General features: G+C 50.8%; 1 protein-coding gene across 3 annotated transcripts; it reads right to left on the reverse strand.

Moving 5' to 3' along the window:
* Positions 1 to 23,329, reverse strand: LOC120374289 (C-X-C chemokine receptor type 2-like). 3 transcript variants are annotated; one of them, XM_039493700.1, is made up of 2 exons: positions 21,211 to 21,232; positions 1 to 2,270 (listed from the first exon to the last, which is right to left on the reverse strand). In XM_039493700.1, exon 2 carries the CDS (start codon positions 2,247 to 2,249, stop codon positions 1,179 to 1,181), a length of 1,071 nt encoding a protein of 356 aa, XP_039349634.1. In that variant the 5' UTR covers positions 2,250 to 2,270; positions 21,211 to 21,232; the 3' UTR covers positions 1 to 1,178. The 3 variants fall into 3 exon arrangements, with proteins under 3 accessions (XP_039349634.1, XP_039349633.1, XP_039349631.1); XM_039493699.1 differs by lacking the exon at positions 21,211 to 21,232 and adding an exon at positions 6,374 to 6,824; XM_039493697.1 differs by lacking the exon at positions 21,211 to 21,232 and adding an exon at positions 23,233 to 23,329 and having other exon boundaries at positions 2 to 2,270.
* Between the last annotated feature and the right edge of the window lie 1,479 nt (positions 23,330 to 24,808).

Below are 24,808 nucleotides of genomic sequence, written 5' to 3' on the forward strand. Positions count from 1 at the left end.
ACTGTAGAAGTCAAGAGTTTATTAGCTATATTTTTAGAAGTGAAAAATGCTGATGACAAGCCCAGGTTTTCACCACTAAAACTGAAAGTAAACCTTATTGCAGCTGCGTGGAACTTTTGTCACAACTGTATTTTAAAAACAACTTTCCTGCCTTGTTCTAATTTATCCAGAGGTCATAACTGTGCACAAATATAAAGACACTTCGACAATTCAAATATCAAGCATTCATCCAAACCTCTGACCCTCCAGCTAGCTACGGTTTCACTACAGTGCCTATCGTGGTAACATATCAGCATAGCTATCGAAGCCCGTCCAACTAGCAATCCTCGTCTGCTCAGGAAAACGATTCCATGTTCATGGTACAGTCAACAGATGTAAAGCTAACATTCATACACCCCCTAATCCTTCCTGTTCCACGAGGGCATGAAGCACTCTCCTTCCCATTAAACCAGCATCTCTTAGTGTCTTAACGAATGATTGCAAATCCAATGTTGGGATGACCACAGTTACGCAAGGAAGGTTTGGTAAATTACATTTTTCAATTCTGCACCTAAAAAAATATATAGAACCATACTCAGTTCTCCATGTGAAATATGCAAAATGCATGTAAAAGGCTGATGGAGCTGCAAGGGCAGAGTTAAGGACAATATTCCTGCTAGCACGATATATCTCCAGTCTTAGTTTATAGCCACTAACGTTGACGGCTACCTCCACCCCGCACTCTGACTCTCCGTTTCACACGCCTTTGAGGGAAAGGAAGTTTTTCTGATGTCGTTCCTAACCCCACTGTGCGAGGGGACTGGGAACTCGGGATGCCGCGTAGAGAAATGCAGTCTTGGATTGTCTGGAGTTGTTATTTATTTTTTTAATGGGCATGACCTGGCTGAGATGGGCAGTTGAACAATCTGATTATCCTGCAGGGAGGGGTTGAAAGATCTTCATAGCATTATCCCTGTAAGAGGTAGCTTCTTTTTGCTGCTGTGTTCTGCATAATTGTAATCTGCATAATGATCTATGCTGGGTAAAAGAGTTTGGATGGTGTTGGTTGGCTTGGTAAACTGAGGCTATAGTGCTAGAAGAATCTGCATGGTCCTGATCACCCTGAGAAGCTGAGGCTGGCCATGGACACTAGCAGAGGTGGGATGCTATCCCCGGTGAGTGGAGGAGTCGTGTGGCCGTCACAGGGTGGTGGAGGTGTTGCCAGAGGTGGAGGCAAAGGAGGACCCCCGTCCGTAGCGGGAGACGAACTCTTTGTTGACAAGACCATGGTAGACCAGGATCTTAAGGAAGCTGTTTCGGAACTTCTGCCCGATGAAGGCATAGATGAGCGGGTTGATGCAGCTGTGCGTGAAGCCCAGAATCTGGGTGACAGACAGGGCAGCGTCGATCTGGTTCCGCCGGTGGCAGGTCTCAGCGATGGCACGGGTCCTCATCATGGTGTCTACCAGCAGCGTGATGTTGTAGGGCAGCCAGCAGACCAAGAAGACCAGCACCACAGCCAAGATGACCTTCATGGCCTTCTGCTTCTGGCTGTTCTTGGTCTGGAAGAGGGTCTTCACCGTGACCCCATAGCAGAAGAGCATGATCAGCAAGGGGAGGATGAAACCAAAGGTCTGGGGCAGGATCCTCAGCACCACCCGCCATTTGGCCGTGTTCTCCTCCCCAATCCGCTCGTAGCAGACCAAGCCGCCGTGCGGCGCCCGGAAGGCCTCGCGGAAGAGGAGGATGGGCAGGGAGAGTGCGATGGAGAAAACCCAGATGCCCAAGCAGACAAATTTAACCCAGTGCCTCTTCTCGGTGGCTGCCCGGGTGGCGTAGACGATGGCGAGGAACCGGTCGACGCTAATGCAGGCCAGCAAGAGGATCCCGCTGTAGAAGTTGACCTCCTGCAGGACCGAGATGGCTTTGCACATGAAGGTGCCGAAGATCCACTCGTGGGCCCGGTAGACGGCCCAGAGAGGCAGGGTGAGTGCGAAGAGGAGGTCTGCGATGGCCAGGTTCAGGAGGTACACGTCGGTCACCGAGCGGTTCTGCCGGTTGTAACTGATCACCAGCACCACCAGGGAGTTGCCCACCAGGCTGAGCAGGAACACCAGGCAGTAGACCACCGCCACCACGTACTTGTTAATGTTCAGGCTGTCGGGCTTGCACGGGGCGGCCGCGGCACTGGGGTTGGCGGTGTTGTAGTCGGTGTAATTGTAGCCTTTGAAGAGGTCAGAGAAATCGCCCTCGAACGTCCAGTCACCCATGCTGGAGGAATCGCTCTGGGCCTGTTCGGGTGATAAGGGGGGGGAGAGAACACAACTCAGCAAGCCATCGAAAGCCGGATGTTCCCCGTGTCCTGACCCAGCTGTTCACGTACAGCGCGAGAGAGCCGCGGTCAGCTCCTGGGTCTGCCACAGACCCTGTGCGAATCGTCTGGCTGGTAACGCGGCCGTGGGTCAGGAGCAGTGGAAGGTCCCTAAAGGTGGGAGAGGCCACTGGTGCCCGAACTGTGGCCCTGCCCCCTACCCCCCCCGGTGCTGCCCCATCCACCAAGGCCCCACCCTGGCACCACTTCTCCCCCCAAGACCCCTCCCCACTCACTCCTCTCTGTCCCCTCCCCGCTGTTGCTTGCCCTTACAGCCATAGCGCTCCCACTTTTTAAAATTGGGGGGCGATGACCCCTGCCCCCGCCCTCCCCCAATTCTGGTGCCCCCTGTCATGGGTTCACTTCCCCAGGGCCGTCCACAGGATTCAGGGGGGCTGAGGTCTTTGGCAGAGGGGATCCCACCCGCCAAATTGACGCCGAAGACCCAGCACTATGGCGGCGGGTCCCGGGGCGGAAGGACTCCCCGCTGCTGAATTGCCGCCGAAGACCCGCAGTGGGAGAAGCTCAGAGGGCCCAGGCCCTGCGAGAGTTTTCCGGGGCCCCCGGAGCGAGTGAAGGACCCTGCTCCAGGGGCCCCGAAAAACTCTCGTGGGGGCCTGGGGCAAATTGCCCCACTTGCCCCCCCCTCTGGGCGGCCCTGCACTTCCCTGTCCCTTAGACGTGTTTGGGAGGTTCAGCCCATAAGCATCTGGAAAGCACCCAATAGGAGTTACACACCTAACTATCTCTGAGAGGCTGGGCCTCAGAAACAACAGTGACTGAGGCAGGATAAGCAGTTTCCAGGTGTACGCAGTAGTCAAGGTGTGCGCACCCAGATGCTTTACACCGTGAATGCCTCATTGCACCTTGAGTACTGCGTGCCGTTCCGGTCGGCCCAGCTCCAAAAGGCTATGTTAGAATTGGAAAAGATAGCGAGAAGGGCAACAAAAACGATTAGGGGGATGGAACAGCTTCCGTATGAGGAGAGATTAATAAGACTGGGACTTTCCAGCTTGGAAAAGAGACGACTAAGAGGAGATACGGTAGAGTTCTATGAAACCATGACTGGTGTGGAGAAAAAGACTAGACTCATAGACTCATAGACTTTAAGGTCAGAAGGGACCATTATGATCATCTAGTCTGACCTCCTGCACAACGCAGGCCACAGAATCTCACCCATCCACTCCTGTAACAAACCCCTAACCTGTGTCTGAGTTATTGAAGTCTTCAAATTGTGGTTTGAAGACCTCAAGCTGCAGAGAATCCTCCAGCAAGTGACCCATGCCCCATGCTGCAGAGGAAGGCGAAAAACCTCCAGGGCCTCTGCCAATCTGCCCCGGAGGAAAATTCCTTCCCGACCCCAAATATGGCGATCAGCTAAACCCTGAGCATGTGGGCAAGACTCACCCGCCAGCACCCAGGAAAGAATTCTCTGTAGTAGCTCAGATCCCACCTCATCTAACATCCCATCACAGGCCATTGGGCATATTTACCTGCTGATAATCAAAGATCAATTGCCAAAATTCGGCTATCCCATCATACCATCCATTCCATAAACTTATCAAGCTTAGTCTTGAAGCCAGATATGTCTTTTGCCCCCACTGCTCCCCTTGGAAGGCTGTTCCAGAACTTCACTCCTCTAATGGTTAGAAACCTTCGTCTAATTTCAAGTCTAAACTTCCTAGTGTCCAGTTTATATCCATTTGTTCTTGTGTCCACATTGGTACTAAGCTTAAATAATTCCTCTCCCTCCCTAATATTAATCCCTCTGATATATTTATAAAGAGCAATCATATCCTCTCTCAACCTTCTTTTGGTTAGGCTAAACAAGCCAAGCTCTTTGAGTCTCCTAGGGAAGTGTTATTTACAGCTTCACATAACAAAAGAACCAGGGGACAGCCAATGAAATGAACAGGCAGCAGGTTTAAAACAAACAAAAGGAAGCATTTCTTCACACAAGGCACAGTTAACCTGTGGAACTCCTTGCCAAGGGATGTTGTGAAGGCCAAAATGATAACAGAGTTCAGAAAAGAACATCGTTCACGGAGAATAGGCCCACCAATGACTAATAGCCCAGAGGGTCAGGGTGCAACCCCATATCGTAGGTGTCCCAAAGCCTCTGACTGTCAGAAGCTGGGAGTGGGCGACGGGATAGGTCACTCGATGATTAACTGTTCCGGTCATTCTCTCTGCAGCACCTGGCATTGGCCACTGTCGGAAGACAGGATACTGGACCATTGGTCTGACCCAGTCTGGCCATTCTTATGTTCTAGATAAACCGATGGATGGATTCAAGTTTCTGGTCTTTCCAACCCTTATGGAAAAAGCCCTGTATAGAATGTAATCAGGAACAGATCAACGGGGTTCTAAAGAAATTACTTTAAAACCTACACAGTTGAATAGCGAACGAGATCCTTGTCTCTCGTTTATTTTTTAAATCATCAGGCTATAGAATTCTGAGCAGATGTCTCGTTTTCACTATTCAATGCTACCGGATGGTTAAGACAGAACCTGTGCTTATGTTACATTGATTTCGATCGGCTGCAGAGCTGGCTCAATGTTTGAATTCCCCAGAGACTTGTTAAACCAACCGAAGAGATTTGCTAAAGCAAATTGACACGGCTACCGGGGAGTTCTGCTGAATCCCATCAGCAGGGAATTTGTCCCAGAACATTTTCCACGTTAAGGACGGGCTCTAACTGTTGCAGATGCTCCAGCTATAAACCACGGAGGGAAAGGATGGATGGTCCAGCAGTGAGAGTGCCACAGACTGGAGATTGTTAAGAGCAAGTTAGACAAATGTCTGTCAGGGATGGTCTAGATAATCCTTAGTCCTGCCAGGAGGGCAGGGGACGGGACTAGATGACCTCTTGGGGTCTCTTCCGGTCCTACAAGTCTATGTGGCTAGAAAGGGGAGGGGCTACAGAGTTCCAGCACTGGGCTGTGGGACATTCAGATGGGTGCACACTAGGGTGATCAGATAGCAAGTGTGAAAAATCAGGACGGGGGGGGTTAATAGGAGCCCATATAAAAAAAAGCCCCAAATATCAGGACCGTCCCTATAAAATCGGGAGAGCTGGTCACCCTCGTGTGCACTGATATTAGTGCTTTGAGTCTTCTTAGATAAAAGGGGCTGCGACCGTGATGATTTTAAAAGATGACCTCATATAGACAGATATTGTTACGCTAGCAGGAGCGCCAAAGGGCTTGGGGAGCAATGCCAAGTTATGTTTTTTTTAAATAAATGTTTTGGGCACCTATATGCCACCTTTTAACAAAGAAGTCCTTTCTCCCAAGTGTGCACTGGACATTGGAGTTAAAGAGACCTTAACACACAGAAATCTGCAAACAGGCTGAGTAGAAATCCTGCCCCGCTTGGTGGGTGCAGCTTTCAGTCTCTCATACCCTGTGATGTCATCATGTCACTAGTTCGCCCGACAGCCATAGACTCCCAGGGTAGAAAAAACCCGAGTTTCTAACTTTAAAAAACACGCAAACCACCACCTTTTTCAACAATCGTTTAGGCCTTCTTGATACATGATTAAAAAACCCCAAACGAAGCACGTCTCATTTCCCCCTCTTTCCTGGGTCTCTTTACGATTCTGGGGATACTTAATCCAGCGTGGGAGGCTGGGCCAGACAACCTCTCCCTACTCCCTACATTGCTATGATCTAAGTGGGAAGACAAATATAAATTATTTGCCATCTCCTGCAGGCATGAGATCAAGAAAAGCCACCAACGGGCAGCTACATTTTCAAGAAAACCTGCCCCTAAGCTGCACAGGGGACATCCATCCGCGGAGCAGAGCAGGCAGCCCTTGCTCGGCAAACAGGGGTGCAACTGCCCATTGTAAAGTACTCAGGTCCCGCCCGACGGATCGCACCATCCATCCCGAGTAGCAAGTTCTCAGAGTCACTGAACATGAGTCAGACCCTTCGTTGCGGGGCCACTCCGGTAAATATCTTCAGTGGCAACATTGCAGCAATACGGGGAAATCAGTGACAACAAGTCAGGCACGTTACCTCCGGTGAGCAATTTTGTGTAACAGGAAACGGGAGCCTTTCTCAACCTGCCCTCAGACACAGGCCCCGTTCTCTGCACCGTCCGCACTCGCCCCAGGGTGGAATTTGGCTTTATTTGCACAGAAAACAAGAGGGAGAGAAAATAAACGTCCGGTTCCTCCCTCAGGGCTGCTCAGCCCACACCCTAGATTCTCTCAACTCTATCTCCCTTTGTGTTACCTGTCTCACTGACTCAGCAGAACCCAGTTAGCCGTTTTCCCCAGCCAGATCAATACTTGCCAACGGAGTGTGATGTGCCAGGCAAACAAGCTGGCTTGCTACAAGCCACCCTGCCCTCTGTGTGGGCCAGGAGGCCAATTCACAGCATCAGGGGATCCAGCCCTACTTTTTAACCCTCTGTGGGAACCATACCGTGCAAGTGTGAAAGCCAGAGATGGGCTGAGACGGCATGTTCCAGACTGGACCCAGATCCAAACTTTTTTCAAGTGTGGGGGTGTTTGGATCGGGGCAAGGGGCCGGTGTGCCTGACTGCCAAGCTGGTTATGCTGATTCTGCGGATGATGCAAACCCCCAGAGACGCCAGCTGAGACTGCAGCTGGTTGTGCCAGGGGCTGCACGGACCCCCGCTTAAGCGCCCCTCCCCCGGGCTGAGCACCGCACGCTCGGCAAGGAAAGCTGCTCCCCCTCTTCTCCTTCAGACTGTTCTCCACGGGAAAAGGGCTTTCCCTGAAAATGGGGGGGGGCTTTTCATTTCCCCCCCAAAACCCAGAACTGGACCCTCCCCCCACTTCTCTTTCTTTTTCCCTTTTGCCCCTTAATAAAGGGGAGAAAGCAAAAAAGGCAGAGAAGGGGGGTGGGGAATATAAACCAACCCCCCCCCTTTGGTCTGTCGTTGCTTTGGGGGGGTGGGGGCTCTGGTAACAGCTACAGTTTCTGTCCATTTACAGCCCTAGAGAAATATTGATGATAAAGGGCAACTGCCCCAGCAGGTTCTCACGTGACAGCTGCTCCCATCACGCGAAGTGCCCCAGGGGTCGGTGCTGGGGCTGGTTTTGTTCCATCGCTTCATTAATGATCTGGAGGGTGGCGTGGGCTGCACCCTCAGCAAGTCTGCAGATGACACTAAGCTGGGGGGAGAGGTAGATACACTGGAGGGTAGGGATAGGGTCCAGAGGGACCTAGATAAATTAGAGGACTGGGCCACAAGAAACCTGATGAGGTTCAACAAGGACAAGTGCAGGATCCTGAGCTTAGGACGGAAGAATCCCAGGCTCTGCTACAGACTAGGGACCGAGTGGCGAGGCAGCAGTTCTGCAGAAAAGGACCTGGGGGTTACAGGGGACGAGAAGCTGGATATGAGTCAGCAGTTTGCCCTTGTTGCCAAGAAGGCTAACGGCATTTTGGGCTGCATGAGTAGGAGTGTTGCCAGCAGATCGAGGGATGTGATCATTCCCCTCTATTTGGCATTGGTGAGGCCTCATCTGGAGTACTGTGTCCAGATGAGGCCTCACTATAAGAAGGATGTGGAAAAATTGGAAAGAGTCCAGCGGAGGGCAACAAAAATGATTAGGGGGCTGGAGCACATGACTGATGAGGAGAGGCTGAGGAAACTGGGATTGTTTCGTTTGCAGAAAAGAAGAATGAAGGGGGATTTGATAGCTGCTTTCAACTACCTGAAAGGGAGTTCCAAAGAGGATGGATCTAGACTGTTCTCAGTGGTACCAGATGGCAGAACAAGGAGCAATGGTCTCAAGTTGCAGTGAGGGAGGTCTAGGTTGGATATTAGGAAACACTATTTCACTAGGAGGGTGGTGAAGCACTGGAATGGGTTCCCTGGGGAGGTGGTGGAATCTCCTTCCTTAGAGGTTTTTAAGGTCAGGCTGGACAAAGCCCTGGCTGGGATGATTTAGTTGGGGATTGGTCCTGCTTTGAGCAGGGGGTGAGACTAGATACCTCCTGAGGTCCCTTCCAACCCTGATAGTCTGTGATCTGGGTTGATAGACCAGGGATTGAACTGGGGACTTCTAAAGCCACCCTCTGTGCCCAGGAGGCTGCTACAGACTCAGATCACCTGCAGACTGACCCAGCAGGGACTATGTAACACCCGCTCCTCAGTCGGTTACACATCACACCATCGTGGCTCATGACCCTCCAGCCAAATATTGATGGACCCGCCAGATTTCACAGGGCTGAACCAACGGTTAGGTTTTGCCATGGAACAGTGCTCAGGATCTGAGCTCCCTTTCCAAAAACTGACCTTTCAAGCCCTCTGGTGGTGAAGACATGCTCCCAAACCCTCATCCCTCTGCTCGCAGGTGCTTTCAAACCCTTCCCATTTAAGGGCCAGATTTGCAAAAGCTAGGTGCCCAAGACACATCCCATGCCTAGACAGGGCTACTATAAGGTGGGTGCATAACTGGCTGGCAAACTGTTCCAGGAGAGTAGTTATCAGTGGTTCATAGTCAGGCTGGAAGGGCATAACGAGTGGGGTCCCGCAGGGATCAGTTCTGGTTCCGGTTCTGTTCAATATCTTCATCAGTGATTTAGATAAAGGCATACAGAGCACACGTATATAGTTTGCAGATGATATCAAGCTGGGAGGGGTTGCAAGTGCTTTGGAGGATGGGGTTAAAATTCAAAATGATCTGGACAAACTGGAGAAATGGTTTGAAGTAAATAGGGTGAAATTCAGTCAGGACAAATGCAAAGTGCTCCACGTAGGAAGGAAGGTGTGTGGTTGCACACACACCAATGGGCAATGGCTGCCTAGGAAGGAGAACTGCGGAAAGGGATCTGGGGGTCAGAGTGGATCACAAGCTAAATATGAGTCAACAGTGTGACACTGTTGCAAAAAAAGCGAACGTCCTTCTGAGATGTATTAGCAGGAATTTTCTAAGAAAGAAAGGAGAAGTAATTCTTCTACTTTACTCCATACTGATAAGGCCTCAGCTGGAGTATTGCATCCAGTTCTGGGCGCCACATTTCAGGAAAGATGTGGACAAATTGGAGAAAGTCCAGAGGAGAGCCACAGAAATGATTAAAGGTCTCGATGGTGGTTTTCAACCTGTGGTCCGCGGACCCGCAGACTATATCTAAGGGGTCCACTCCTCCATTCGAAATTTTTTAGGGGTCCGCAAATGAAAAAAGGTTGAAAACCGCTGATCTAGAAAACATGGCCTGTGAGGGAAGATTGAAAAAAAACTGGGTTTGTTTAGCCTGGAGAAGAGAAGACTGAGGGGGACATGATAACAGTTTTCAAGTGCATAAAAGGTTACAAGGAGGAGGGAGAAAAATTGTTCTTCTTAACCTCTGAGGACAGGACAGGAAGCAATGGGCTTAAATTGCAGCAAGGGAGGTTTAGGTTGGACATTAGGAAAAACTTCCTAACTGTCAGGGTGGTTAAGCACTGGAATAAATTGCCCAGGGAGGTTGTGGAATGTCCATCACTGGGGATTTTTAAGAGCAGGTTGGACAAATACCTGTCAGGGATGGGCTAGATAATACTTAGTCCTGCCTTGAGTGCAGAGGACTGGACTAGATGACCTCCCCTTGCAGCCCTACACCTCTGTGATTCTCTGCGTCTAGGCCCGCAGATGCATCAAGAGTCGATTGCACCTGCACAACAGGTGGGATTCTGAGGGCAGCCGGGTCTACTTGTAGACACAGCCGTTCATTTCCCTTGTGCACTACTGCTCGTGTGCACGGGCAGGGCTGTAGGGCTGGTCCCCCTGGGTACCCCTTTGGAGCTACGGGCCTAGCGGTCTGTGCTGCATCCTGGCTCTTGGGAACAGGGCCGGCTCTACAGTTTTCGCCGCCCCAAGCAGCGCGCCGAATTGCCGCCCTGGGCGGGGGGGAGGGGGGCAGTCTGTGCCCTTAGGGCAGCAGGCGCGTTTCCGTGGCTCTGGCTTTTTTGCTGCCACAAGCCACAAAACAAACAAACAAAACCCCACCTGCACGGGGGCCCGGAGCAGCGGAGGGCGTGGTGGGGGGGACAAACCTGCCACTCGGCCGGGGCGGCGAAGGGGCGAGGGAGAACGAACCTGCCAGCCAGCCTGAACAGCAAGGGGGGGGAGGAAACCAACCTGCTGGCCGGTCCGGTCGTAGCAATGAAGGGGTGGGGGCCAGAGCAGCGAAGTGGGGGGGGACCTGAAACAAACCAGCCGACCAGAGCAGCGGGGGGGTTTGAAACAAACCTGCCGACCAGAGCAGGGGGGGGGAGGGGGTGTGTGAAACAAACCTGCCGACCAGAGCAGTGGGGGGGGGTGTGTGAAACAAACCTGCCGACCAGAGCAGCGGGGGGGAGAGGGGGTGTGTGAAACAAACCTGCCGACCAGAGCAGTGGGGGGTGTGTGTGAAACAAACCTGCCGACCAGAGCAGCGGGGTGTGTGTGTGTGCAGTGGTTTCCCCAGGAATTGAAATTAGGGGGGGTGTTCGAATTTACAGGGGGTGTGTGAGGACCAATGAGATATATAAAAGAGATATGAATAAAGTAAATGTTTTGTTAGGATTATGCAAATTTAACATAAGAATAATGCAAGTTACACCAAAATACATAACAGGTCTAGATTTCTAAAAAAATATACATTTTAAAAAAAAGTATTTAATTTAAATTGACTTTTGAAAAGTAAGCCATCATGGGGTAAGAGGAAAGTCCTCTCATGGATCAGTAACTGGTTAAAAGATGGGAAACAAAGGGTAGGAATAAATTATCAGTTTTCAGAATGGAGAGAGATAAATAGTGGTATCCCTGAGGGGTCGGTACTGGGACCAGTCCTATTCAACATATTCATCTGGAAAAATGGGTAAACAGTGAGGTGGCAAAATTTGCAGATGATACAAAACTATTCAAGATAGTTAAGTCCCAGGCAGACTGCGAAGAGCTACAAAGGGATCTCACAAAACTGGGTGACTGGGCAACAAAATGGCAAATTAAATTCAATGTTGATAAATGCAAAGTAATGCACATTGGAAAACAATCTCAACTATATATACAAAATGAAGGAGTCTGAATTAGCTGTTAACACTCAAGAAAGAGATCTTGGAATCACTGTGGATATTTCTCTGAAAACATCCACTCAGTGATTCTGTTTGCTTTTTTAAAAAGAACAGGAGCACTGTAGATCTCTGAAAACATCCACTCCATGTGCAGCAACAGTCACAAAAGCAAACAATGTTGGGAATCATTATGAAAGGGATAGATAATAAGACAGAAAATATCATATTGCCTCTATAGAAATCCATGGTACATGCACACCTTGAATAGTGTGTGTAGATCTGGTCACCCATCCTAAAAATATATATATTGGAATTGGAAAAGGTACAGGGATGGGCAACTAAAATGATGAGGGGTATGAAACAGGAGGAGAGATTAAAGTGACTGGGAATTTTCAGCTTAGAAAAGAGATGACTAATGGGGATATGATAGAGGTCTACAAAATCTTGACTGGTGCAAAGAAAGTGAATAAGGAAATTTTATTTAATCCTTCACATAACACAAGAACTAGCAGTCACCCAATGAAATTAATAGGCAGCAGATTTTAAAAAAACAAAAGGAAGTATTTCTTCACACAATATAAAGTCAACCCAGAGAACTCTTTGCCAGGGGATGCTGTGAAGACCAAAACTATAACAGGATTAAAAAAAGAACTAGATAAATTCCTGGAGAACAGGTCCATCTGTGGCTATTAGCCAGGATGAGAGGGATGCAACGCCATGCGCTGAGTGTCCCAAGCCTGTTTGCCAGAATCTGGGAATGGGCAACGGGATGGATCACTTGATGATTCCCTGTTCTGTTCATTCCCTCTGAAGCACCTGGCCTTGACCACTGTTGTAAGGCAGGATACTGGGCTATATGGACCATGGGTCTGACCCAGTATGACCATTCTTATGTAAAAATTAATTATAATAAAAATGTTTAGTACAGAAACTCCCCAACATAATGACCTCCCAAGATAGCAACAATGTGAGATAACAACCTTGGCAAATACTGCATTTTAAAAATCTTGGCCTAATGGGAAACATATTTATATAAGTTTCCATTCCCAGTCACAAATCCAGCATTCTGGAGCAAAGTGACTAAAATATAGTCCAACAAACAAATGTTTATTTAACATGCCCCTCACTTTTCCCTCCACCGCACTCCACTCACCGGTGTTGTCCTTGGTCAGTGGAGACTCAGAGTTCAGAGGTGCTTTCACGTGAGTACATCTTCCAGGTGGGGGACAAAAAGGCACAGTTCGCTCTGGCCATGGCTGTTCGTTGTGCCACCGTTCACTCCACCACTCTGTTGCCAATGGCCCTGCACAGTCACCTTCTGCTGTCACCTACCACTGTGACCTCTGCGAGTTGGTCTCTTGAGGTTCCACCAGCTCTCAGTGATTTCAGCTGAGCCCTCAGTGCGGGAACCTCGCTGCTAGTGCAGTCTGGGCTGTCTCTTACACAAAAACACTGTCCCCACAACAGGACTAAGCACTTAGACCTGATTGTCAGTGATTTCAGCTGCAGTGGTCACTTAACAGAACAAAAGACTCTCTATGGAGCCTAATCAGCTCTGTCTTTAAACAGTGGAGAGGGACAGGTCCCCACCCTCTCTCTTGATGCCTTCAAATCATAAGAACATAAGAAAGGCCGTACCTGGTCAGACCAAAGTCCATCTAGCTCAGTATCTGTCTACCGACAGTGGCCAATGCCAGGTGCCCCTGAGGGAGTGAACCTAACAGGCAATGATCAAGTGATCTCTCTCCTGCCATCCATCTCCATCCTCTGACAAACAGAGGCTAGGGACACCATTCCTTACCATCCTGGCTAACAGCCATTTATGGACTTAGCCACCATGAATTTATCCAGTCCCCTTTTAAACATTGTTATAGTCCTAGCCTTCACAACCTCCTCAGGTAAGGAGTTCCACAAGTTGACTAAGTTCCACATCACAGACTAAGTACAGTTCTACTGCCCTTTATTCATCAATAAGAACAACATTTCATCCCCCCTTCCCGCCACATTCAAGTGGTTTGTAACCCAACCCCAGCCAAAATCTATCACTTGGACAACACAGCTCTGTTTGCTGGATACCTAGCTAGATTAGGTGTGAATGTAAATATAATCTATCCCTGAAGCCTTAGCCCCCAGCTCATCACTAGCTGTCAGGGAGAGCTCATTTAGACTTCGCTTACAAATCATCATTTGAAATTATTAGGTTGGCCAACATCACCGAAATGAATGCACTGACACTGTCATAAAAAACAGCTGTATAAGGAAGCAAGGAAGCTAGTCTATGTTCATACTTTTCAAATCTATTATACTTTTTCAGATACACATATTTTTTCATACACTGGATAAGCTTTTAAAGTGTGTATTAATGTTTCAGTTTAAATTCAGATTTCCAAACAGTCACTAAATTGGTATGTAACTAGCTCACAAAACTGGGGGGGGTGTTGGGAAAAGTGTAGGGAAATCACTGTGTGTGTGTGTGTGTGTGTGAAACAAACCTGCTGACCAGAGCAGCGGGGTGTGAAACAAACCTGCCGACCAGAGCAGCGGGTGTGTGTGTGTGTGTGTGTGTGTGAAACAAACCTGCCGACCAGAGCAGCGGGGTGAAACAAACCTGCTGGCCGGAGCAGCAAAGGGCGGTTGGGTGCAAAACAAACTGCCCGGCCGGCCAGAGCGGCGAAGGGAAGAAAAAACAAAACAAAAAAAAATCCCTGCGGGGCGGCGGGAGCGTGGGTGCAGGGGGACTCCCAGCCCTGCAGACCCCGGGCAGCGGAGTGCACACCCCAGCTGGGGGGGGGGGCAGGGGGACTCCCAGCCCTGCAGACCCCGGGCAGCGGAGTGCACACCCCAGCTGGGGGGGGGAGAGAGAGAAGGGGGGGGCCAGGGCTTCCTTAAGCGGGGCGCTCGCCATGCGGCCCCTCCCGCCGCTCCGGGGGGCAGGCAGGGAAGGACGCGGTCTGCGTGTCGGGCTGGCTGCAGACCTGGCACCGCTCCCAGCAGCTCCCCTCCTCTGCGCGCTGCCCACTGCAGGGCCGCGGGAGCATCAAACCAAAAGAAAAAAACCTGCAAGGGCGGAGGAAGGAAGCAAAAAAAAAAAAAAGGGATTCGGCGGGATGCCGCCCCTTGGAATCTGCGGCCCCAAGCACCAGCTTGTTCGGCTGGTGCCTGGAGCCGGCCCTGCTTGGAAAGCAGAGGAGGAATGGGTGACAACGGAGCTATCGCCCTGGAAATGGCGCAGCAGCAACACTGAGCCACGGATGATCCGGTTTCTCCAGCTCTTCTGCAGCCCGATGTGGCACGGTCCTGCCCTGGGGTCCCACTGGGATGGCAGTTGGAATCCCAGAAGGGACCACTCTGACTATCTACCCTGAGTTCCTGCATAGCCCAGGCCAGAGACCCTCCCTCAGGGTTTCCTGCATTCAGCCCAGACCTTCTATCTGAGCTTGAGCGGATCTTTTTGCAAGACATCCACACTTGATGTAAAGACTCCAAGTGTTGGAAAATCCACCCCGCCCCTAGGCGGGTTGGTCCTGTGGCTAATTACTGTGAAGAAGGAGGGAGTTATAGGTATTATTTTTGTAAGTGTCCTGCGTGCCTCAGTTTACCTGACGGCAGCGAGGTAAAGCCAAGGAGGCTCTTAGGGGAGACTAGGGAATGAACCAACGACAGAGATAAGGTTCCTTCAAGGAGCCATGCGGAGAAGCTGGTCCCAGTCCAAGTCCCACTGTGACGCGGGTCCAAGACAAGGGTTTTTGCAGTGCGGACGCAGCTTAAGCCTCGGTTGCCTGACTCATGTCTGGAGAGTCCCCCAATGCTATCCCCCAATCCCCTGAGCCTGTGTTTCCCAGCCCTTCCACCCCAAAACTACCCCCTCAATTCCTGGGCACCTGTTCAAACCCTTCCGCCTGGCGTTTAATCCTCTCCCACTCGAGAACCGGACCCAGCCACTCCTGCACCAGGAGCGCTGCCTTGTGGCTGATGGTGTGGGAGCCGGCTCCACCCAGCCCCTCTGTGGGAAGCGTCGCCCCAGACAAGCTGATCATTGCTAAGAGAATGAAAAGCCCCCAGGCCTCTGCCCTGCTGTGGGGAGAACATGGCAACCCAGAGAATGAAGGGGAGGGAGGTCTCCCTCTTGGCCAGGCTTCAGGTGGGGTTACCTGCAGTGAGGGGATCCCCCCATCCCAAGGGCCGGGGAGGGGAAGATGCATCTCACCCAAAATAAAAACGAGAACTTGTTTCTGCTGACGCTAGCGATTGTAGAGACTTGGTCTTTTTTCAGCCCTCCCTGCACCTTCCTGTTTCCTTATGTGATGGCAACGGGCATCGCTAGGCAGCTGGTCCCCTGCAGTGCACCCGGGGGCATGCAAGGGGTGCCAGCCCCACTCCCATGGGGCGGGGACAGGAGCCACCATCACACCTTGTCATAAACAGATAGTTAAGGGTTAAGAAAAACAGGAGTACTTGTGGCACCTTAAAGACTAACAAATTTATTTTAGCATGAGCTTTCGTGAGCTACAGCTCACTTCTTCGGATGCATAGAATGGAACACACAGACAGGGGATATTTATACATACAGAGAACATGAAAAGGTGGAAGTATGCATACCAACAGGCAGAGTCTAATCAATTGAGATGAGCTATCGTTAGCAGGAGGAAAAAAACTTTTTGAAGTGATAATTAAGATGGCCCATAGAAGGTGTGAGGAGAACTTAACATAGGGAAATAGATTCAATTAGTGTAATGACCCTACCATTCCCAGTCTTTGTTTAACCCACAGTTAATAGTATCTAGTTTGCATATTAATTCAAGTTCAGCAGTTTCTCTTTGGAGTCTGTTTTTGAAGTTTTTTTGTTGCAAAATTGCCACCTTCAAGTCTGTCACTGAGTGGTTAGAGAGGTTGAAGTGTTCTCCCACTGGTTTTTGAATGTTATGATTCCTGATGTCAGATTTGTGTCCATTTATTCTTTTGCGTAGAGACTGTCCGGTTTGGCCAATGTACATGGCAGAGGGGCATTACTGGCACATGATGGCATATATCACGTTGGTAGATGTGCAGGTGTATGAGCCCCTGATGGCGTGTCTGATGTGATTAGGTCCTATGATGGTGTCACTTGAATGGATATGTGGACAGAGCTGGCATCGGGCTTTGTTGCAAGGATAGGTTCCTGGGTTAGTGTTTATGTTGTATGGTGTGCGGTTGCTGGTGAGTATTTGCTTCAGGTTGGGAGGCTGTCTATAAGCGAGGACTGGCCTGTCTCCCAAGATCTGTGAGAGTGAGGGATCATCTCTAAGGAGAGGTTGTAAATCTTTGATGATGCGCTCCAGCATCATCCTATCCTCCTGTCCCCCTCAGTCTTCTCTTCTCCAGGCTAAACAAACCCAGATTCTTTCAATCTTCCCTCACAGGCCATGTTTTCTAGATCAGTGGTTTTCAACCTTTTTTCATTTGCCACCAATTGAATCTATTTCCCTATGTTAAGTTCTCCTCACACCTTCTATGGGCCATTTTAATTATCACTTCAAAAAGTTTTTTTCCTCCTGCTAACGATAGCTCATCTCAATTGATTAGACTCTGCCTGTTGGTATGCATACTTCCACCTTTTCATGTTCTCTGTATGTATAAATATCCCCTGTCTGTGTGTTCCATTCTATGCATCCGAAGAAGTGAGCTGTAGCTCACGAAAGCTCATGCTTAAATAAATTTGTTAGTCTTTAAGGTGCCACAAGTACTCCTGTTTTTTTTGCGGATACAGACTAACACGGCTGCTACTCTGAAACCTGTCATTAAGGGTTAAGGTCTCTTTTACCTGTAAAGGGTTAACATGCAGTACCTGATGACCACCTGACCAGAGGACCAATCAGAGACAAGATTTTTTCAAATCTCTGTGGAGGGAAGCCTTTGTCTGTGTTTTCTTTGTTTGTCTCAGAGTTCTCTTTTTGGATCTAAAAGAGACCAGTCATGTCTCCAAGTTCTCCTGGAGTAGTTTCTACTATTTAATAGTGAGTATTAATTAGAAAGGCAAATTAGTCTTTTGAATTGCTTTCTATATTTGCAATTGTGTGTTTTGCTGAAGGAAATTCTTTATTCCTGTTTGCTGTTACTTTGCTTTCACTGAGAAAGAAAGGGGGAGGGGGATTCTCTCCAGAGATTGATAAGTTTAGACCCTGTATATTGTTGCATCCTGGTGTGACAGAGATAGTGTACTTTCTCTTTTTTATTCTTTAATCAATTCTTTTCTTTGGACTTGGTTAATTTCTTCTCTTGTGGAGATTCAAGGGAAGGAGAGGGGGAGGTGAGTCCCTCTTTGTGCTGAGTCAAGGATCTGACTCGGTGTAATCTCTCCAGAGCAGGCTGGAGAGAGGGAAGGGGGGAGGGGAACTGGCTGTTTCTCTCTCTCTCTCTGGTGAGACCTATGACACAGCTAGTGGGTGCACATGTAGTAGTAGGATTTTATTTTTTATTTTAAATTATACAAAATACAAACATAAAGAATAGTGAAATAAGAAAGTAGCGTGTATTAACTGTAGTGATGTATAATTTGATTATATTTTCCTAGCTATTTTTTTTTAATAGCACAAAGGAATGGCCTACTGGGCCATTTGGCAAAGATGTATTAGTTGGAATTTGTGTTTGGGCTGATTTTAAGGCAGTAACAGATGTTTTAAGGCTATTTTGTTGTAGGTTTAGCATTTTTAAACAAGTAAAAGAATGCTGCGATTGTTTTCCTGTGCAGTGCAACTTTTTAAAAACAAACTTTTTTTTGTTTGAAATGTTTGGTGTAAATTAATGTTGTTTTGTGTGTGAATGAGGAATGTAAAGAGATACATGTAAGGGCCATCGCTGAATTCAATGTATGAGGAAGGAACTGGAGACAGACGCAAACGCACCAGGAGGCTGCAACACGCCCCTATTGAAATGTTAAAGGAAGACAAATTGACAACTTTAAAAATAAGACAGGCACTTATTGAGAGGGACAAAATAGCTGATGTTTAAATTCTTTGCAGAAAAGAACATCCCGGAACCTGAGCATGAGGCGCTGCATAGCCACCACCATTTTAATCCACCCAAAATCAGACTCCAGTGTAAGGTCTGGCTTTACCTGCTTCTGGGAACCTTCAGTGCCCAGATAATTACAGCAATCGTGAAAAAAAAATGTAGCCTTCCTTATAAGCCAGTATTTAAGGAATAATTCACTCCCCTGCCAACCAGTCATGAATTCCGACCCGCGATCCAGTGATCCTCATGGTAAAAATATGATAAAAATATTAGCCAGCTCCTAAAACCCTTAGGAAATACCAATCTGCCTGCCTGGGAAGGGGAAGTCGGACTTAAGATTCACCTTATCAGCACCACAGGAATTCCAAACCTCTGGGAAATAGGGTCTCTATGGGAATACCACCTGGAGGTCCAGCTATCCACAATTACCGTATCAGTAAAATAAGCCTGTTAAGACAGGAACAACACTAACAGTTATTGCGGGATACTGTCCAATACCCAGTAGTGAACCGACCCTTTGGTTCCCGGACACACGCACCAGAACCTGGACCAGAGAATATGCATTCGAAAGCGGTCCCCCGATTAAAATAAAGACGCCAAAATTGTTTGCGACTCACAGTGATCCAGTTAAAGTCTTGTTAAATCCACTATTAGTAAAAATAAAAATTGGTATAAATTGTACTCGCCAACAAGCTGTAAAAACAAAATTGTAATAAATTGCTCACCGACAGCCTGTAACCAACAATCTGTAAAAATCAAAATATAAAAAGGAAGCTCGTTCCCCAAATTGACCATGGATCCTTTTGACTACCCTGGGTTATAGGTCAATAAGCTAAAAATATATATATATTAAATACCGAAGGGTGTACGAAATAAAGCCCTCAAAAATGGGTGTGCTTGTCCCTACCGGTCACCACAGAACTATGCAGCAAGGACACATCACTGGGAACATGTGTATAGAACAAACTAAAAAAGGTAACTCAGTTTTTACAACAAACACAGAGGGATGTAGGGCAGCATGTCATTCAGATATCACACGCCAATAAAAACATGCTAAAAATTGCTAAGTCTAAAAAACCTGCCAGCCTACCATTGGTGCGACGTTTTTACAGGCTGGTCCTGTAAAAACCTCTATTGTCTATTGTGTTTCACCCATTACTAGTTGTGTTAATATTGTCCTGTGTTTGCTTGCTAGGAATGTGTTGTATGTGCTGTTAAATAAAAAAAAAAGTTTGTTAAGTTACAACCACCAGCTCAAATTGTCTCTCAGTATATTGCTATAAAATAATGGTATAAAATATGACCCACTCAAGAATTGTTCCTACGGGGTCAAAAGGAGGATATGTAGTTGTAGGATTTTATGTTTGCATTTTGGATCATTTTAAATTAAAAATAAAGAATAATGAAATAATAATGTAGCGTGTATTAAATGTATTGGTGTATAATTTGATCATTTCCTGCCAGCCACCCTTTTTGAACAGCCTACTGGGCCATTTGGTAAAGATGCATCAGGCGGAATCTGTGTCTGGGCTGATTTCAAGGCAGTAACAGATGTTTTAAGGTCACTACTTTGCTGTAGGTTTAGCATTTGAAAACAAGTCAAGGAATGCAATGATTGTTTCCTTGTGCATTGCAACGTGATGTTCCTGTTTAAAATGTTCTGTGTAAATGAATTCTGTTTTGTGTGTGAACGAGGACTATAGGTATAAAGAGGAGGGTGACCAGATGTTCTGATTTTATTGGGACAGTCCCAAATTTTGGGTCTTTTTCTTATATAGGCTCCTATTCCCCCCCACCTCCGTCCCGATTTTTCACACTTGCTGTCTGGGCACCCTAATAAAGAGATAAGCGTAAAGGCCATCGCTGAACCAGATGTACGAGGAAGGAGCCGGAGACAGGAAGCTGCAGCACGTCGCCTCTCAGCGGTCCTGGATCTCAGGAGCCATTACCGAGACGCCTGCTCCAAACTGACCTCAAACCGTGGTGAAAATACCCCAGAGATTTAATCACTGTCAGTAACATGGCTCAGATAACGGAACACGCCCGCTCTTGAGTTCTCTGTGACCTTGTGTGGGTGCTTCCCCCAGTCTGTTAGCGCTCACATCTGTGTCTGGGACAGGGGTCCCCAAACTGGGCCGTGCCCCCTAGCATGCGGGGGAGGGTAGCAGGGCCTGGGCCAGCCCCCACAGGGGTTGTGAAGGGAGCGCCACCCAGCCCCACCCCGGCTGCAGCTGCGGCCCTGGCTCTCCTCCCAGCCCCACCTCTCAGCCCCCAGACCCCGCTCCTGGCCACGGTCCCCACTCTCAGCCCCTGGTCCCTGCTCCCGGCCCCTGCTCCGCTCCCGGGACGGGGAGGGGGAGGGGGAGGGGGAGGGCATGGACACATCCCATTACGGGGGGATGGGGGGAGAGGAAAAGTTTGGGTCCCACTGGTCGCTGTGAAATAGGGCTAAGCGGAGATGGGGCAGGCACACAGGACTTGCTGCACGGGGCGGTGGGGCGGGAATTTCACCTGTTCTGAAGCTGTTCAGCCTGACTAGCCAGCAGACAGAGGGTCAGATTAAACTCCCATAGACACTGTAGCTACGTCCACACGGCAATAAAAACCCCACCGCACGGAGTCTCAGCCCAGCTCAGCTGACTTGGGCTGGTGGGGTTCAGGCCACCGGGCTAAAACCTGCAGTGTAGATACTCGGGCTCGGGCTGGAGCCGCCTCCTGAGATCCCGCGAGGGGGGGTCTCAGAGCCTGGGCTCCGGCCCGAGCCCACACGTCTACACTGCAGTTTTACAGCCCTGCCAGCCGGGGCCAGCCACAGCCAGGGTGCGGGTCTTTCGCCTCAGCGTAGAGGTACCTGCGTGAAGTCACTTCCGCCCAGCTCCTCACAGGTGCCGAGATTTCAGGACAGGCTCCCCCTGAAAGCAGTGGAAGTTCGGAGCCCCGGCGGCGCTAGGCCTCAGTTTCTCTTTGGGGCTGAGAGCGGCTGGTCCTGCAGGACTCTTGTGAAACGCAGCAGCAATCCCTCTGCTCCCCAGCCTCTCTGGCTCAGCTCCCCGTGTGTCCACGTGAGATCACGGCACCGCCTCCCACGCCGGGGAGGAGGAAGAGAAATGCACGGGACTGGGAGGTGGGCAACGGTTCAGTGACCGGGCAGTGTCCGACAGCAGGAGGAACCTGCAGCCTGATGTAAGATCTCAGCTCTCGTTAACCCATTAGGGCGAATACGTCCCACAGCATCTCTGTGAAATAAGCCCTTTGCTGGTGCCCAGGCCAGGCTGGGGGCCGGCGGGACGCTGCTGGGTGAGCTCAGGTTTAATCCCCAGCACTGGCCGGCCGTGCAGGAAGCCCTGACTGTCTGTGCCGGGGAAGGCAGCCGGGGGAGCCCCGGTTCAGGGAGGGGTCATCCGCAGGCCTGGCGGGGGGTGGGGACCGAGCGCCCAGGGGATTGGAGAGACTTGGGGGGGTTCTAACGCCACAGGAGACCTTGGTGCTGTGTGACGGGATGGGGGGCGTCCATCAGAGGCAGGGGAGCCGCCCGGGATGGTTTGTGGGCTGGGGAGGCACCGTGGGGGTGAGGTGCAGGGAGTGAAAGGAGCCAGAGGGGAGGGGAAATACTGTGCCCCTAAAATAACCTGTTACTGAGCTCACAGCAGGGCCCGATCCTGGACCGCAGCCCAAGGGGGCCCAGCTCCGCGCTGGGGCCTGCGTGGGGAAGCCTCCCCCAAGGCCGCAGGGCAGAGGATTTGCTCTTTCATATTCCTGCTGCCCCAGCACCCTGCAGTCCCCGTTGGGACCCACGGCGCTGGGCACTCTGTGAGGGGCTCCTAGCCAAGAGCGTGTTCGCCCCCACTTCCCTGAGCACCGGGCATGAGGAGCCCCCCCAGGACAGGGATGGGGCAGGCCGGAAGGGGGCTCCCCTGCCTGGGCTCCCTAAAACCAGGTTCCCCCATTTCCCAGCCCAGAACCACACGGCTTCACTGGGTCGGGGCAGCAGAGGAGGCTGGGCCCAATGTCACTTTATGCACGAAATGGACGTGTAACTGTTTGAAGGCTCGTGTTAATCCTGCACCCGGCCCCGCATGCACAGGGCTCCCCGCCACACCAGGGAAGGGTCTCTGTGCAGGATGGGACCCTCAGCCCCGCCCAGCACACAGCTGAGCTGACTGGCTCGTGTAAACACCTCATCTGGCGCTGTCCATTTCCCGCCCCACAAGACGGACAGACACTGGGGCACGTTCTTAAACACAGGCTGTTGGGGGGGAATAACCACAGCCGGGGGAAAAGAGCAGCGGCTCATGTTGAAAAGGCTGAAGCCAGGCAGTACGATATTCCAGCCCTGGCGGGGAGATCTCCTGCGGGGACTGAGAGCCCTGGGGCAGCAGCCACAGCCGGGGGTGAGATCCCCCCCGGTGCACCGGGCCAGCATGATATTACGCGCCACTGACGTCCCACATAGGTACAGGGCTGAAGGCAGAAGCCGAGAGGGGAAGACAGGGGTGGGACGGCTCCAAAATTGCCCTGTTCTGCTTTCCCTGACACTCCGCTAGTGGCCCTGGGCTAGATGGACCATTGGCCTGACTCAGTCTGGCCGCTCTGATGTTCTGATGTTAATTGTGCCGCGAGTGTGACTGGCCCATGGGACGCGTTCGCTGCAGGACACGAATCCAGCAGCCACAAAACAGAACCTGACAAGGCCTCTTCCTAAAACGCAGGGGACACGAGCACAGAGCTTCAAGGGGATGGTTCGTTTCCCTCCTCCCCAGCAAAATCCTGGCTATAAATGTTTCGGGTACAGTGCAAAGGGACCTCACCTGGAATCACTATACTAACCCCCCGCCTCCCCCGTCTGTAAGGAAAGCCAAGCGCGTCGCCTTACCTTCTGTCAGCTGCCACCTTCGCCGCGTCCTGCCCAGAACTCCTCCCCGGCAGCCGCTTTATACTGAGTCAGGAGGAACCGGCATTGCAAAACCCCAGCCCCAAATGCAAAGGAAAGACGGAGGCTGCGATTTATACCTCACGGGCTGCAGTGCAGAGAGGCCCGGAGACAGAGCAGTCACCACAAAAGCAGAAGTTGTGACAGCTGCTGTAATGCCTCCACACCTGGGCTGTTCCTCCAGGGTCTGCACTCGCGAACCCAGGGGAGCCGGCGGGGTGCGGGCCAAGGGAGCGCCCGGCCTCCCATCTTGTCTCCTCAGCAGCGGAGGTCCACCCGAGTGGGACGGGCCAGGGAAGAACAGGGACGGACCAACCTCTCCAGCTCTGCACGCTGCCAGACGGAAGCAGAGCCAGATCCCAGGGCGGGAGGCTGGAGCCCGACAAACCCAGCCGGGGAAGGAGACGCACATTGTTAACCCGGAGGGTAATTCATCACTGGAACTGCTCACCTGGAGCGTGGGGTATCTCCCGCACCTGGAGCCTTGCCAGCCAGCCCGGCTGCTTTTCTAACAGAGCCGCTCCAGCTCCCCCAGAGCTGAACCCCTCGGCCAGGGTCTCTGCCTTCTGCCCTCCAGAAGGTCACCGTGGGCCCTGCTGGCCTTTGACCTATCAATCGGGGAGGCCAGGCGCATTCGGACGATGGGCCCTGAACCAAAAACCCAGAATGGCAGGTCCCAGCCACCATACTTAGCTCTTAGGTGGTGCCTTTCATCAGCAGGTCTCAAAGTGCTTCGCAGAGGAGGTCAGTATCACCATCCTCAGGCTACGGCTAGGGAAACTGAGGCACGGGATGGCAAAGTGACTTGGTCACCCAGCAAATGAGTGATAGAGCCCAGAACAGAACGCAGGTTGCTCACATCCTAATCCAGAACTCTGTCCACTAGGCCACACTGCCCCCTAGCTACTGGACAGGGAGGAAATAGAAGCTGCTGGCACAGCCCCTGTCCTGTGTTGTATCCGGTGACCAGAAGAAGTGAGAATCAAACATGTGTTTCTAGGTGGTCGGTTACAGGGCACGAGGAAACAAGCCATGCTGCAGCCAGCCCCCCCGGTGGTGTAGCAATCAGGGTGGAGGACGGGAGTCTGATGAAATGGGATGAATCCAGCTCACCAGAGCCCAGGCACTTCCAGGAAACGGTAGCCATGAAATCAGCGACACGCTCCCTGGAACAGCCCGTCCCGTTCGGCGCCCTGATGCTATTTCACAACACGACCCCGTGCAGCCGCGGAGGGGTCGTGCTGTGGGTGGGCGTGTGCCGGGGTCATCTGAAGGAGTGAGTCTAGGGCAGGCGAATGGCAGCAGCGGGTAGCATTGCATGGCGCATGCCAACCTTAGCAGAACGTACATAATTGTCCCGTGGGCTGCCTCTGCCCCCAGATCCCCTGCAGTGCAACCAACTGAGATTCTTGTAGAGCAGAGGTGGGCAAACTACGGCCCGTGGACCCCCACGGGACCGTCCTGCCCTGCCCTTGAGCTCCCCTCCCCCACAGCCTCAGCTCGCTGTGCCGCCAGCGCT

The sequence above is a fragment of the Mauremys reevesii genome, linkage group 11 (assembly GCF_016161935.1).
Source record: "Mauremys reevesii isolate NIE-2019 linkage group 11, ASM1616193v1, whole genome shotgun sequence".
NCBI lineage: Eukaryota > Metazoa > Chordata > Testudines > Geoemydidae > Mauremys > Mauremys reevesii.

Excerpts from the sequence above, each read along its gene's own strand:
- LOC120374289 (XM_039493700.1), bottom strand. The coding sequence starts at position 2,249 with ATGGGTGACTGGACGTTCGAGGGCGATTTCTCTGACCTCTTCAAAGGC.